The 15,719-nt window shown below is 45.4% G+C and overlaps 1 protein-coding gene across 1 annotated transcript in view; it reads right to left on the minus strand.

The window, feature by feature from the left end:
• The window catches only part of LOC130405980 (ubiquitin carboxyl-terminal hydrolase 2-like), a 99,095-nt gene that overhangs the window by 42,833 nt on the left and 40,543 nt on the right, over positions 1-15,719 (minus strand). The window contains 1 exon segment of the mRNA XM_056611334.1: positions 14,036-14,146. Coding sequence (XP_056467309.1) covers positions 14,036-14,146 — 111 coding nt within the window.

Below are 15,719 nucleotides of genomic sequence, written 5' to 3' on the forward strand. Positions count from 1 at the left end.
CTAAAGACAAAATAGAACATTTCCTTACAAAGACGAATGGAGCCGGGGAACTACGTTTTTACTTCATTGATTTGCCTTGTAGAATTCAGCAAGATTAAAAGTGCAAATACATCAATAATAATTGGGAATTACCGGTATACACAAGTTAACATTCTCTCTCTGTCTCTATCTGTATGTGTGTTTGTGAGAGAGTGAGAGTGAGAGAATGTGATTCTAAAAGGGGTGAGTGTGTTACGGACAATCTATTGTGTTGGTAACTTCACTCATAAATCTATCTACAGTTAAGTATGCATTTGGACAAATACGATAAAATATCAATATAATATGTGCAACCTTTTATGTGTGGTTGTTCAAGACACACTGAAGACATGATGCCACCATAGGTTTGCAGAGAACTATATACAATATACACACTGAAGGCATGATGCCACCATAGGTTGGCAGCGAACTATATACAATATACACACTGAAGGCATGATGCCACCATAGGTTGGCAGATAACTACATACAATATGCACACTGAAGGCATGATGCCACCATAGGTTTGCAGAGAACTATATACAACATACACACTGAAGGCATGATGCCACCATAGGTTTGCAGAGAACTATATACAATATATTTCATTTCCAATTTTTCTGAATTGGATCGTCGACTAAAAGGAACCTCTTTGAGAGACGAAACGGAATTGCACACGTTTGCAGCCATTTTGAAATCACCAAGTGACTTGATCGAAGATATCCCTTTGCGCTCTTTGCTCAGTTACGTATGAGGCAAGCACGTTAGGGCGAGTCCCAAATCCCCATTGAAAATGCATTGAAGGCTCAATTTCCGAAAAAAAAAGTTTTAACATTACCCTGCGTTCACACCAAAAGATGCAAAAAGTTGCCGCGCAGCACGATCCCATTCAAAGTGAATGTAGAGACGCGTTGTGGGTTTGCTGCCGGAGCACTTGCTGCCGAGAAAACCGGCAGCAAAATTTGATTTGCGGCGCGGCAAAATTTGATTTGCAGCGCAGCACGCCCGTGCCCGCTGCCGGGCACGGGCGGCGGGCGCGTTCACGTATTTTGAAAGTTGAAATATTTCAACTTTTCGGCAGCAAACGCGTGATGACAGCCAATCAGCGTTCAACAGCGTTGCCACTGACTGAGTGAAATGCCGTAACAGCCAATCAGTGTTACTCCCTTGGAGTGACCTAGAGTTCACTACCGTTACATTTATTTAGTAACTCAAAAAACCCACAAATTAGCTTTCTGTAGTGTAGTTGTGTTTACAGTTAAACTAAACTATGAGTATGCTAAAGGGCTAGAATAACAACCCCAAACAAAACCCAGTTGGGTGCCAGGCAGCACCAGCCTTCCAGGCTCCAAATGGTCTCCCGAACCGACGGGCATTCCGACGTCTCTCCCTCTTCCACAACAGGTAAAGACATGTAATGCTCGTAATGTCGGCCATGGTTGTGAATGAATTCAGAAGCACCGCGGGCAAAATATTTGCTGCGCCGCAAAACCATTGCTGCGCCGCAAAACTTGATTTGCTGCGCCGCAAAACTTGATTTGCTGCGCCGCAAAACTTCGGCGACAACGCGTTCGGGCAGCAAATGCATCTTTTGGTGTGAACGCAGGGTTAGAGTCAACGGAGAAGGCTTGGGCGATTTTCCACGTCGATGAATTCGCCCATAGAGGCGGGACCATTTGAAACGCAACTTGAATCTGACGATTCTGATTGGACAATGACAGATATTAGGTCTACAACACTGAAAACTACTTTGCCGTGATAGAATAAAAAAAAAAAAATAATCCTCTTTCTCCCAGTTGGTAGTGCGTCGCCCCAATCGCCCCTTTACACCGTCCGCCCCTGGTATGGAATTCTATTTTTTGGCCATTTTTGCAAAATTACTTGAAATCCTTATCATAACCCACTTGCAGCCACTGAGTTAGAAGTACTGACATGAAAATTAAACAAGTCAATCATCTGTGGAACGGGCAGGGCTCGAAAAACTCCAGCCAATGATTTCCAGACCCACCGAGTGGCATTGGACAGTAAGTACGTCAATCAAACGGTCGTACTGCACTCCGCCTCCCCCGCTCCCCGCGCGTGACCCCTTCGTGCACGTACTCAAAGCTTGTGACCCAGAGCAGGCTTCTGTTTGTTGTTATCCTGCGGTAGCTACTGGAGCAAGCTAACTAGCTAACGAGCTGTTCGCTCGTGTATGATTGCACGTCCATGTACTTGGAATGGGTGGAATCAGAGTCAGCGTTGAAGGAGAGGGGCTAGGACCATTTGAGTTGTATATTTTTTAAATCTGCTGGTGTTTCGCAAATCCCATACCCAACCTTTAATATGGCGAATGTAAAGGCTTGTTTTGCGATGCGGAATTTAAAACTTGAAGTCGGAGTTCCACCCGGACCATTTAGCCAAAGTATACTAGTATACCTTTCTGTCGTTACACGCATGCAGTCCGGAACTTATCAACCCCAGCGTCCTCGTTTGCTGAGCGATGTCAACGTCTTTGGTGGACTATTTCTCTGCTGATCAACACTACGAATGCTGGTAACAAATAAAGTAAAAAGACACACCGTGTGAAGTTATATTTTTGACGTGTCTAGTTCACCGTCATGCAGGCTGTGTTCAGTAAAATAAATAAATAAATAGCGATCTGTTTTCGACGGATGTAGATCTATCTTCCTAAGCCCACGTTGAAATAATTTTGATGTTGAATGTTGATGCCGCAGTTGTTGAAATAAACAGATTGATTTCATACAAATCATAAAAGCCTCTCCCTGTGTCATCGTGTGTGCGTGTATCCGCGGTGCGTGCGTGCGTGGGGGGTTCTTGATTGACCGATTATCGAACATTACTTGAATACTTCTCAGCGAATATCGAATAGTATTTTTGCCAAAAATACACAACCCTAACACACGCATTTGAAAAGGCACCATCCAGGTGTTACTATCACTGTTAATTTGGAAAAAACAACGAGCTGTGCAAACTCAGCTCAACACTATTTCAACAAACACTGTCAGAAATGCAAGTACCATAACCAAGTTTATTGGTGTTTTCATTGCTGCTGATCTACGGCCATTCTCCGTTGTTGCCAAACAAGCATTTTTTTTAACTATGAACTGTAACGTACTGTGACTTGAAAACCGGGGCACGTACCGAACCGTGATTTTTGTGTACCATTCACACATGGGATAGCGTTTTCTTCCACAACTTCAGAAGTCCTAAAATAAATTTCGGCAAAGAAAACTTAACCCACGATATGCGGTAACTGTGGTTCTATTTAATGATATACACAATCCATTAACAAACATCGTTTCTTATCAGTATTGTATGCATTATCGTTGTCGACTTGTGTTCCTAATATGCATGTGTCCCCCCGTTAATATACATTGCCTTGGACTGTATTATGCGTTACGTGTTTAATTTGCGTGTGTTTAAACAGATGGAGGCACACACGCGCGCCCGCATTCAATAATTATTTTACACATACACACACTTCATTCATTCGTTTTAACACTAACTCGCATTAAAACAATGTTTTCTCACGATCAAATAGGCCTACTCATCAATTCTAAGAGTTATGGGCATGTACACGATTTCTGTGTCAAGAAAATATGTGTTTGCTGTACGGTGTTTGCAGATGCATTGATTTAAAAGTACAAATTATTACCGCTGTATCAGCTGTTCTTTCGCAAATAATTTACCAAGAATGTGTGGCTAGGTAGATGAGAGATTGCAAAGTGTATGCGCGAGGTGCACAAGCAACATTATGTATGCGCCTTTTAAATAGCATCTGAACAACGCGCCACTGACTTGAAACCAGGTATTTCCTGGTTTGTGGCGCAATTGCGTTCTGAACTGCAAAATAGCATCAGGGAACATTTGCGCCAGAACACGCCTCCTCCTTTCGACGAACCACCCCTTTGGGCGCAAGTGTAACAGAGTTAAAAATGTAGTGTATTATTATATATGATTCTCGCCAAAATAAAACTGCCGTGGTTAATAAGTGTGAATGGGAGCCACCCATGGCCATATGGTGTACTGCAGATCTGCCGCATTTAGTTCTGTGCTGCGTTCCTACTCGATCAGAGAAGCCCTTGCTTTTGATCTGGTAGGTTCGCTATGTAAAGCACTGTACCCAATATCAGTTTTCTTAAAGTGAATTCATCTTTAAGTTGATAACTTCGATGTATCCCATGTGTTATGTTATTTTCCATTTACTGTTACAATCGTACTGTAGTTGGCATGTTTTAGAGAAAGTTTTTTAATACTTTTCTTATGACCTTGGGTTTCTACATGCTAAGGCTAACATGGCTAGCCGTAAACTTCGCTAGCCACTTTCATACATTGAAAGTAATATTACTCTCTTTCTTGCTTGTGCAGATGCTGTATATGTACACCGATTTCTGATGGCAATGATTTGATTTATTTTCCAAAGGTATGTGGCTCCATAATGTAAATAGGTTTTAATAAAGTGCTGTAACTGCACTTGGACTACAGTTATGCCCATTCATGGGAAGTTAAATGTTTTGTATGTATTTTCTATTACTAGTAATCATCAGAGAAGCCCTTGCTTTTGATCTGATGCTGTATATGTACACAGATTTCTGATGGCAATGATTTGATTTATTTTCCAAAGGAAAATAAAAGAAAGAAAATTTAACAGTTTCGCCTCCGTCTCCCTGATGCTCGACCATCGTTACACTGGTGCCGTGACCTTGTGATCCCAGATCAGCTTGATGCAGATCGCCGCGTCGAGGGAGCTGCGTGGAAATCTAGGAACGCTGTCTGTACTGCAGTTTCGTTTATGGTCAGGTACTCGGGCTGCCAATGAATGAGGTTTCTGAGTGAACTGTTAATAATAATTCATGTCTGAATAAGTTATTTTACTGTAATATATATCTTTTTTTTTTTTTTTTACCCCCTCATTTCTATTTTTGTGGTGAAATGGCTAGTAAGTTAGAGCCAGGTGATGGGTCTGGAATTAGCCAGTTCTCTATCGGGAGGGGTAGGGGTCTGATGGGAGGTTGTTTAAAGCCTAGGGAGTCTTTTGGGATGGATGTGGGTGCTTCTCCTGTGTTGCCTGCAGGAAATAGGGATTTAGGGTTGGAACAGGGCCCGACGGAATCGCCTAGGCAGATGTCGCAAGATAGGCCGCACCATTCAACTCCTTATGATGAGAATGCCACACTGCCTCAGTTTACTGATATTATTTCACTGTTAGGCTCACAGATAGGCGAGTCTATTACAGCGTCACTTGTTTCTAATGGCGTCATTGGTGGGGTTGGTCGCGGTAATACTCCTATGCGCCATGCAGGTGACACACAGTTCAGTCTACACAACGCTGAGAGCACCCAGCCTAGTGGTGATACAAGTAGACCTAGTGAAAACACCCACGTTAATGTTGTTGTACGGTCTGACAAGGAGCCTGTCATTTTCAGGGGTGATAATACTGACAAATACACGGTGGAGGAATGGGTTGAGTTAATGAAAGCATACATCAAGAAACAGAAGTGTGATGTTTCTTCACAGATAGAGGTTGTGATGGGGAGGTTGATGGGGAAAGCCAGGGATGTGGTTAAGGTTGGCCTGAGGAGCGACCCCTCACTTCAGTCTTCATGCACACCAGAGGTCATGTATAGAATGCTGACACAGTATTTTAGTAACACATCCTCATGCCTGCCCCTCCAAGATTTCTACTCAACTCTGCCCAACCAGAGGGAGAATCCCGTTGATTATTGGCTACGCCTTAACAAGGCTGCCGATGTAGCCGAAGAGGGTCTGAAGCGTCAGGGCAGACTCATGGAGGATATGGGAGGGGAGATTTCCAAGATGTTTGTGAAGCACTGCCCGGATCTAGAGTTTGCGTCTGTGTTCAAACATAAGCAGATACATGAATGGTCAACAAAGGAAGTACAGGAGAGGGTAGATGAGTACCAGCGTGAGCAGGTGTCCTCAGTGAAAGTGCATGTGCCTAAGACTCATGCAGCTGCACGGATTTGCCATGAAACACACACAGAGCCCTGCAACACCTCTGACATGGAGACGTCCTGTGCTAATGTCCTCTCTCCTCCAGCTATCTCTTTAGTGGGTTTACCATCTCTCTCCCCCTCATCTGTCCTGTCACAGAACCAGAAGCATTCTCTCTCTTCAATCTCTCAGAGCCAGCAGTCATATGTGCCGTCTCTGCTACAGCATCAGCAACAAACTCTCTCTTCGCTGCCGCAGTATCAGAGGCCGTCCCCATCCTTTGCACCTCAGGGCCAATAGCCGCTGAGTCAACAGCCAGGAAACGAGGCTATGCTCGGCGAGATGATGTCAATGCTCAGACAGTTGCTGTCTAATTTGCAGGTTGGACATACAATGCCCGCCGTGCGCCGAGGTGGCAGACAATTTCGAGGCCAGCCTCATGTCCATGCAAAGGCCTGTCAGGTCTGTAATGAGTCACACTGCCGTTCTGACCGTCTCTGCTTCACATGTTTCAAGCCCGGCCATACAAGTCGGTTGTGACCCAGTCATTCCCCCGCCCGTGACAACGTACAGGGAAACTAGCTGGCCTGTGCTTTGAGGGAGGCCGCACAGACCATGACAAAAACTCCCACGTTAATGATGCAGCTGTGCTGTTTGACAAAGTGAGGAATCTGGATGGATCAGAGACCGTTGTCATTCAGAATACTCAAAAACTCAGGAGCAGTGACAGTTTATTTTATACCCCTGTTAAAGTTTAAAACAAAGTGACTCTTGGTGCTATGTTAGATAGCGGTTCGATGGCCTGCTCGTTGAGTGCTGTGGCGCGGAAAAAGCTGATTAATGCCGGTGTTCAGCTGAACAATCAGGAGATGACTGACGTTGTCTTTGTTGGATGTGGAGGTGTGCGCGTGAAGCCTGAATCAGTGGTGAACCTTGAGATGGCAGTATATGGATGCAGAGTGTCTGTGCCAACTTTCGTTGTACAGAATCAACAAGATGATTTAATCATTGGTTCAAATGTCATTAGACATGTAGTTCGTCAGTTCAAGTGTGATGCAAGCTACTGGAAAGCCGTGTCAACTTCTTCCTCAGGTGACCAAGAACGTGAACAGTTTCTCTCCCTTCTTGCTGGCTTAGAACGTTGGTCTGATGATGAAGTACCAGACAGGGTTGGAACAGTCAGGTGTAACAGAGCTGTCACCCTGCCGGCCGGCAGTGAGTTTTTAGTGTGGGGCATGCTTCCTAAAAATGTCAAAATATCCCCCGGCAGCACTGTTTTAACTGAACCGACATCATCTCACTCCGCGCCCAGAGGCATTATGGTTGCCAGAGTCGTGACACCTCTCTGGGGCGACAGGTGGGTCCCTCTCAAGATTCTGAACATCTCGGACAGCCCTGTTACGCTGCGGAGAAATGCCAAGCTTGCCGATGTCTACACCTGTCTGGCGTTGGAGGACATGGAAGCCCCGGAGCTCAGTGCCGCTGCCGGCCTGCAGGAACGTCTGCGCCGACAGCTAACATCGAAACTGTGCGGGAGAGACTGAAGCATGTTTGCCTGAGGGATCTTGACCTTGAGTCTTGTGACGTGACGACAGAGTGGCGAACTAAGCTGGCAGACCTTGTGATCAAATATGAGGACATCTTCTCCCAACATCACCTGGACTGTGGTGAGGCCAAAGAGTTTGTACACAGGATTCGGCTCACGGACGAGAGGCCATTCCGTTTGCCTTTACCGACGTATCCCGCCTGCTGAATACCAGAAGCTCAGCCAGGTCCTCAGTGAGATGGAGGAGAAGGAGATAATCAGGAAGTCCACCAGTGAGTTCACCTCGCCTCTAGTCCTTGTGTGGAAGAAAAATGGTGACTTGAGAGTGTGCACAGACTTCAGATGGCTCAACAAACGAACGCTGAAAGATGCCCATCCACTTCCACACCAGGCTGACTGCCTAGCTGCCCTGGGTGGGAACACGTTCTTCAGCACAATGGACCTCACGTCCGGCTTTTACAACATGCCGCTGCATGAAGAAGACCGCAAGTACTCTGCATTCACAACACCCATGGGCTTGTATGAGTACAACCGTCTCCCGCAGGGCCTGTGCAACAGCCAAGTCAGTTTCATGAGGATGATGATCAGCATATTCGGTGACCAGAACTTTCTAAGCTTGTTATGCTATCTGGACGATTTGCTAGTATTTGCACCAACTGAGGCGTTGGCTCTTGAGAGGCTGGAGCAGGTCTTTGGTCGGCTTCGCCTGCACAACCTGAAACTGGCTCCGAAGAAGTGCTGGCTGCTCAGAAGGTCTGGGAAGTTTCTGGGACACATCATTGATGAGTTAGGTGTGTCCACAGACCCAGCTAAGGTTGAGGCCGTCAACAAGATGGTGGCTATGGACCTGATGGAACTTGATGGAGTGACCCCGTCTCAGACTCGTGTGAGGTCTTTCTTGGGGATGGTAAACTATTACCAGCACTTTGTGCCCGATTATTCTGCAACGGCTAAGCCTCTCTTTGACCTCTTGGCTGGTCAGAAGCAGAAGCGCAAGGGAAGGCCTCGCACAAAGCGCCCTGCTCCATACAGGAAGTTGACCCCTGCTGATTGGATGTCAGACCATCAAAAAGCTTTTGAGGGTCTGAAGACGGCGTTACTGACCTCAGTAGTCCTAGCGCACCCAGACTTCACACGTCCCTTCGTCTTATGCACCGACGCCTCCTTGGATGGCTTGGGAGCAGTACTATCGCAAGTTCAGAAAGGTGACACTGTGGCCCGACCAGTGGCTTTCGCCAGCAAATCCCTCTCAAGAGCTCAGAAAAAGTACCCTGCTCATCGCCTAGAATTTCTGGCGCTAAAGTGGTCCGTGTGTGACAAGTTTAGCCATTGGCTTAAGGGTCATACGTTCACTGTGTGGACGGATAATAACCCCCTCACACACATCATGACTAAGCCATGACTGGATGCCTGCGAGCAGCGCTGGGTGGCAAAGTTGGCATCCTACGTGTTTGATATGAAGTACATCCCGGGTCCCAAGAACACGGTTGCAGATGCACTGAGTCGTCGGCCTTTCGTGAAGTCAGCTGCTGGGAGACAGCTGCTCCGAGACCCCTACAGTGAGCTCCTTGCCAAAGCATTCCCTGTCTCGGCTGACACTGTCCAGGACACCTTTAGGCAGTCTGCCATCCAAGATGACTTGGAGTGTGAAAGAGGGGAGCCCTATGTGTCTGATGGTGCCAAGAACCGGTCCTTCTCCGAAGACGAGGTGCCATCCTTGAGACACGCAGTCGATGGGAGTCGAGTGCCAGGGTGTGAGCTGTTGGCATTCTCCAACAGCTCCCACAGCTGGTTCCCACTGATGAAGAGGCCCTGCCTGCTTTTACAGAGAGAGAACTGCGTGAAGGGCAGTTGAGTGATCCTGTCCTCTCCAGGGTGCTGTATTATGTGGACCGAGGCCGTCGTCCATCCAGGAGAGAGAAATCTAAGGAGCCTGCTATGGTTGTAAGGTACCTGAAACACTGGGAGAAACTGACCACTTGCAATGACATTCTGTACAGAGTCTCCAAAGACCAGGTGTCCAGGAAGAAAAGACACCAGTTAGTGGTCCCTGACTCTTTTAAGTCTGAGGTCCTCAAGGGCATTCACGACAGTGCTGGTCATCAGGGGCAGTTCAGGAGTTTGAGCTTGGCCCGTCAGAGTTTCTTCTGGGCTCACATAGACAGGGACGTTAAAGAATATGTCCGTCATTGCCCAAGATGCGTCATCAGCAAGACTGCTGATCCAGAAGGAAGAGCACCCCTGGAAAGTATAAAAACGTCTGCTCCTCTCGAAATCGTGTGAATAGACTTTTGGACCGCAGAGGATTCGAACAACAAGTCTGTTGATGTGCTGGTGGTTACAGACCATTTTACCAGGCTGGCGCAAGCCTTCCCCTGCCGTGATCAGTGTGCCATACAAGTGGCGAAGCAACTCTGGGACAAGTACTTCTGCATATATGGCTTTCCTGAGAGGATCCACTCCGATCAGGGGGCCTCGTTTGAAAGTCAACTAATCAGTGAATTGTTGAAGGTCGCCGGTGTGAGGAAGTCCCGAACCACCCCATACCATCCGATGGGCAACATGATTCGCGCCCTCTCGCCTGAAGCTAAATGTAATTGGCCCCGACACCTCCAGACACTGACGTTTATGTACAATTGCACGGTACATGAAACCACAGGTTATCCCCCATTTTACCTTATGTTTGGTAGAGTCCCATACCTGCCTGTTGACATTCTCTTCAAAAACATCCTGAAAGATCCAGAGATTAGCAATTATGACAACGATGTGGTGTCTCTGACTAAAGACCTGCAAGAGGCCATGGCTATTGCTCAAGGACATGTCAACAGAGAGCAGGATCGGCAGGCTTAATTCTATGACCGTCGTACAAAGGGGAAACTGATTGCTGTGGGTGATCGTGTCCTGGTGTCCAACGAGCGGGAGAGAGGGAAACGGAAGATTGCAGACCGTTGGGAGTCCACAGTGTATACTGTCGTCAGCATCAATGCCTCCACCCACACTTACCGGATCCGACACCCTGAAACAGGCCAAGAAAGAGTTGTCCATCGCAACCTGCTGATGCTCGTTAATTTTCTGCCCATCGATGCAGACAGTGTTTCAGATGGAACCTTTGTGTCCTCTTGCGGGAAAGGGTCGAGCGACATCGCTGATGCAGATGAATCGATGCCTGTTGCGGGGATAGAGGATGCTGGAGGTAGGACTCAGGAGTGGGTTGACAACCTGACCACTGTGAGTGCAGATGTCCATGCAGAGCGTAGCTTATCAGAAGACGTCCTGAGTATGAGTAATGGGTCCGGGCATACAGGCAGTTCACAGACAGCTCTGGACATGGCTTCTCTCGTGCCTTCCTCATTGACTCTCGGAATACACACACACACAACGCAGAGCGCTTAGACGATACACGAAGCACACGGTCATCCTCCGCTCACTCAGATTCCAACACCTTGCACACAGCTAGGAGTCGTTTCGGACGTATAGTAAAGCCAGTTAACCGTTTACTGTGTCAGATGTCCTAACAGGGTTTTGTAAGCAATGCCGTTTCTAGGTCAATGTTTAGGATGTTTTAGTGAGACTAAGGGTCTTGATGTGATCAGTGTGTTTTGAGATTACATGAGTCAGAGTCCAGGTGTGGGGGCCTGCTTCTATATCTGTTAGACATGGTTTGTGTGGGGTGTAGACTGCATCCTGCTTCCAGAAGTTGGTAGTGAGTTTTGTGCCTCTCTTTCCACTTCGTTCCTTTGGGGATACTTTTCAAGTTGGAGTATATGTGTAACCATGTCATGTAGAGGTGGACATAATGCCTTGCGACCTTGTAGATTTTGGCGGAATTCAGAGGGGGTGGATGTAACAGAGTTAAAATATATGATTCTCGCCAAAATAAAACTGCCGTGGTTAATAAGTGTGAATGGGAGCCTGCCGTGGCCATATGGTGTACTGCAGATCTGCCGCGTTTAGTTCTGTGCTGCGTTCCTACTCGATCAGAGAAGCCCTTGCTTTTGATCTGGTAGGTTCGCTATATAAAGCACTGTACCCAATATCAGTTTTCTTAAAGTGAATTCATCTTTAAGTTGATAACTTCGATGTATCCCATGTGTTATGTTATTTTCCATTTACTGTTACGATCGTACTGTAGTTGGCATGTTTTAGAGAAAGTTTATTAATACTTTTCTTATGACCTTGGGTTTCTACATGCTAAGGCTAACATGGCTAGCCGTAAACTTCGCTAGCCACTCTCATACATTGAAAGTAATATTACTCTCTTTCTTGCTTGTGCAGATGCTGTATATGTACACCGATTTCTGATGGCAATGATTTGATTTATTTTCCAAAGGTATGTGGCTCCATAATGTAAATAGGTTTTAATAAAGTGCTGTAACTGCACTTGGACTACAGTTATGCCCATTCATGGGAAGTTAAATGTTTTGTATGTATTTTCTATTACTAGTAATCATCAGAGAAGCCCTTGCTTTTGATCTGATGCTGTATATGTACACAGGTTTCTGATGGCAATGATTTGATTTATTTTCCAAAGGAAAATAAAAGAAAGAAAATTTAACAGTTTCGCCTCCGTCTCCCTGATGCTCGACCATCGTTACACTGGTGCCGTGACCTTGTGATCCCAGATCAGCTTGATGCAGATCGCCGCGTCGAGGGAGCTGCGTGGAAATCTAGGAACGCTGTCTGTACTGCAGTTTCGTTTATGGTCAGGTACTCGGGCTGCCAATGAATGAGGTTTCTGAGTGAACTGTTAATAATAATTCATGTCTGAATAAGTTATTTTACTGTAATTTTTTTATTATTATTTTTTTTTACCTCCTCATTTCTATTTTTGTGGTGAAATGGCTAGTAAGTTAAAGCCAGGTGATGGGTCTGGAATTAGCCAGTTCTCTATCGGGAGGGGTAGGGGTCTGATGGGAGGTTGTATAAAGCCTAGGGAGTCTTTTGGGATGGATGTGGGTGCTTCTCCTGTGTTGCCTGCAGGAAATAGGGATTTAGGGTTGGAACAGGGCCCGACGGAATCGCCTAGGCAGATGTCGCAAGATAGGGCTGCACCATTCAACTCCTTATGATGAGAATGCCACACTGCCTCAGTTAATGTTGTAGAGAAAGTTTATTAATACTTTTCTTATGAACTTGGGTTTTTTACATGCTAAGGCTAACATGGCTAGCCGTAAACTTCGCTAGCGACGTTCATACATTGAACGTAATATTACTCTCTTTCTTGCTTGTGCAGATGCTGTATATGTACACCGATTTCTGATGGCAATGATTTGATTTATTTTTCCAAAGGTATGTGGCTCCATAATGTAAATAGGTTTTAATAAAGTGCTGCAACTGCACTTGGACTACAGTTATGCCCATTCATGGGAAGTTAAATGTTTTGTATGTATTTTCTATTACTAGTAATCATCAGAGAAGCCCTTGCTTTTGATCTGATGCTGTATATGTACACCGATTTCTGATGGCAATGATTTGATTTATTTTCCAAAGGAAAATAAAAGAAAGAAAATTCAACATTTTCGCCTCCGTCTCCCTGATGCTCGACCATTGTTACACAAGATCATTCCCTAATTTACCGACGTGTGGCGGTGGAGGGAAAAGAACGCTCTGCGCCAGTTGCAAACTAGCAACGACACATGCGTCAGTGTAGAAAGTAGGGCCCGACCGATTCATCGGCCTGCCGATTTAATCGGCCGATTATAGCCTTTTTGAAAATAATCAACATCTGCCAAAAAGACGCAGATTACAACCGATTTTTTTTAATTGTACCAATGTACACAAGACGCATTGTTTGAGCATGTTGTGCCTGTTCTTCTTTAGGTCCCAGGCCATGTTAATTTGTTATACTGTGGACTCTAACGGTGAGACCATACTGCTCAGCACGCACGTGTTAGTCACTGCTCACGAGCGCAGCACATTGGGAGTTAGTTATTTATTTTACATTTTACATTACACTAATTTTTGACTGTAAATGTAACACTCAAAGGTTCTGCATTCAATTCACATATTCGTCAAAAGTGTTCAAAGTATATTTAAGGTATCAGAAACTACGTTTTATAGGCTTTTTTTTGTTTTGTTTTTAATCGGCCGATTAAATCGTAATCGTAATTTTTCTCTGAAAATAATCGGCATCGGCACTCAAAAATCAATATCGGTCGGGCCCTAGTAGAAAGTTAATTGCGCCGGATGCAAGATAGGGCCCATATCCTCTTTCCTAGGCCTGACATATAGCTTCTATCATAAGTAAACAGATAAATCCATTGGAAATGACCTATAGAAGAAACAAGGAGGTCAACAGGTGGTACATCAGCCATATGTCATAACTGTTAAAAAATAGGATGTAAACTTGTACAAAAAAAGTCCTTGCTCCTATTGTGGCCAAAAAAATAACATTAAGCACACTCTCAGAGTCGACAAAAATGTATTTTTGTTAACAAGCCCTGGACTGTGAGCCGTGGCTGGAGACACACACCCACGCGCACACGCACACGCACACACACACACAGGGCTTACCGGAGGTGATCAAAGTCCTCAGAGGTGCCTCTGGGCCTGACAGATACTCTGTTGACCTCGTTATGGAGGCCATCCAGTAGGAAGCGCAGGAACTCCTGAGCGTCCTGTTGGCTGTGAGGTGAAACACAGACAAACAAACAAACACACAAACAAACAAACAAACATAGGAATCAGCACCAAACTAAATTTTTCGATGATTCATTATAATGATATATCTTAGTTCAGCAGCCACTAAAGGGTGAATCTTTGTGTCTGACAGTAAGTGTAGGCATGTGAGTGAGTGAGTGAGGGGAGTGAGTGAGTGAATTGAGTGACACACCAAAAGCGAATTGAGCTGCCAATTCACCGGCAGTCATTCACTTTCTATGGGCAAGAGCGACCAAAGCGACAAAAGCGTCAAATGCTACCAGCGGCAAAAGGTGAGCGACCAGAGCGACCAAAAAAAGTTTAAGACGGCTGAACTTCATGCAAATTACTATGACGCGTTTCAGCGGCAAAACACACAGCCAATCGGAATCCCTTGCGTGGATCCCAGGGAACACCGAACACCGGCAGTTTGGTTCCTACCTACCTTTTAGGTTCCTACTGAATTAATCGCGGCTGTAACTGGGCACCCGGTGTTGTTCGATCTGAGCCTTTTTAATTTCAGAGATCGCAACAAAAAGGCTCTGGCCAGGGCGGAGGTGTCACGCGTGGTTGGTTGGTCTGGTGTATGAGTTAATGAAATGATTGAGATTATTGTAAAATAGGCGCGATACATGCCTGCTAACCGAGATCATAGCATACTAATCTTCCTTTCTCTGAATGGGACGATATCGTTTTCAAATATCGAAAATAAATGCGTTCTGCAAAGGAATAATACGTTGTGCAAATGAATAATGCACGCATAATAATGCAATAATAATGCAAATGAATAATGCACGGAACAAACGTGTCACTTCAATGTGCAGTTTAATAGAGGATAGACAGCTGATAAATGACCATTTGGCAGACGATTTTATCCAAAGCGACTTACAATTACATTTATCATAAGAAGTGAAACTAGAACTGCAAGCAGTTATGCAGGGGTCCAAGATATGTGCATTTCGCCTGCACAACGCAAAGCAAGTATTCAAAACGCTACAGTGAACCTGTGGATATAAAGGTTTTTACTGTGGGAGGTTCGGTGTGGGAGATATATCCTCAAACGCGTTTTCAGAACATTCCTTTTGCCAATTATGAGATATACAATTTCCTCGTTTATGGCGCCGCCTTTTGGCGTAATTTTCCAAAGAGAATTTTCCTTGTGGCGAAAGATTCCGAATTTTTTGTGTACAATTTGGACTCGATCCGATGTCTAATTTTGGATTTTTCGGGATTTCTTATTTCCCACGTTTAACGTAGCCAATAAACAAATATTGTAAACGCTACCGTGTCGGCGTCGACGGTCGGATCCAAAAAGTTTTCATATTTCATTTTTCGTGTGCGTCTGAAGATGTTGTGCGCAAAATTTGGTGTTGATTGGGCAGGAAATGTGGGAGGAGTAGCGAAAAGGCAGTTTAGCGGTTTTCGCGATTTTGCGAAACAAAATTATAGACGCAAATGGGCGTGGCCTATGCCAGAAGATGCAGCAGACTCCAGTGAATCTGTGGGTATAACGTTTTTGACTGTCGGAGGTTCGGTTTGGAGTTATAGCCCCAAAGGC

The sequence above is a fragment of the Gadus chalcogrammus genome, chromosome 16, assembly GCF_026213295.1.
Source record: "Gadus chalcogrammus isolate NIFS_2021 chromosome 16, NIFS_Gcha_1.0, whole genome shotgun sequence".
Lineage (NCBI taxonomy): Eukaryota > Metazoa > Chordata > Actinopteri > Gadiformes > Gadidae > Gadus > Gadus chalcogrammus.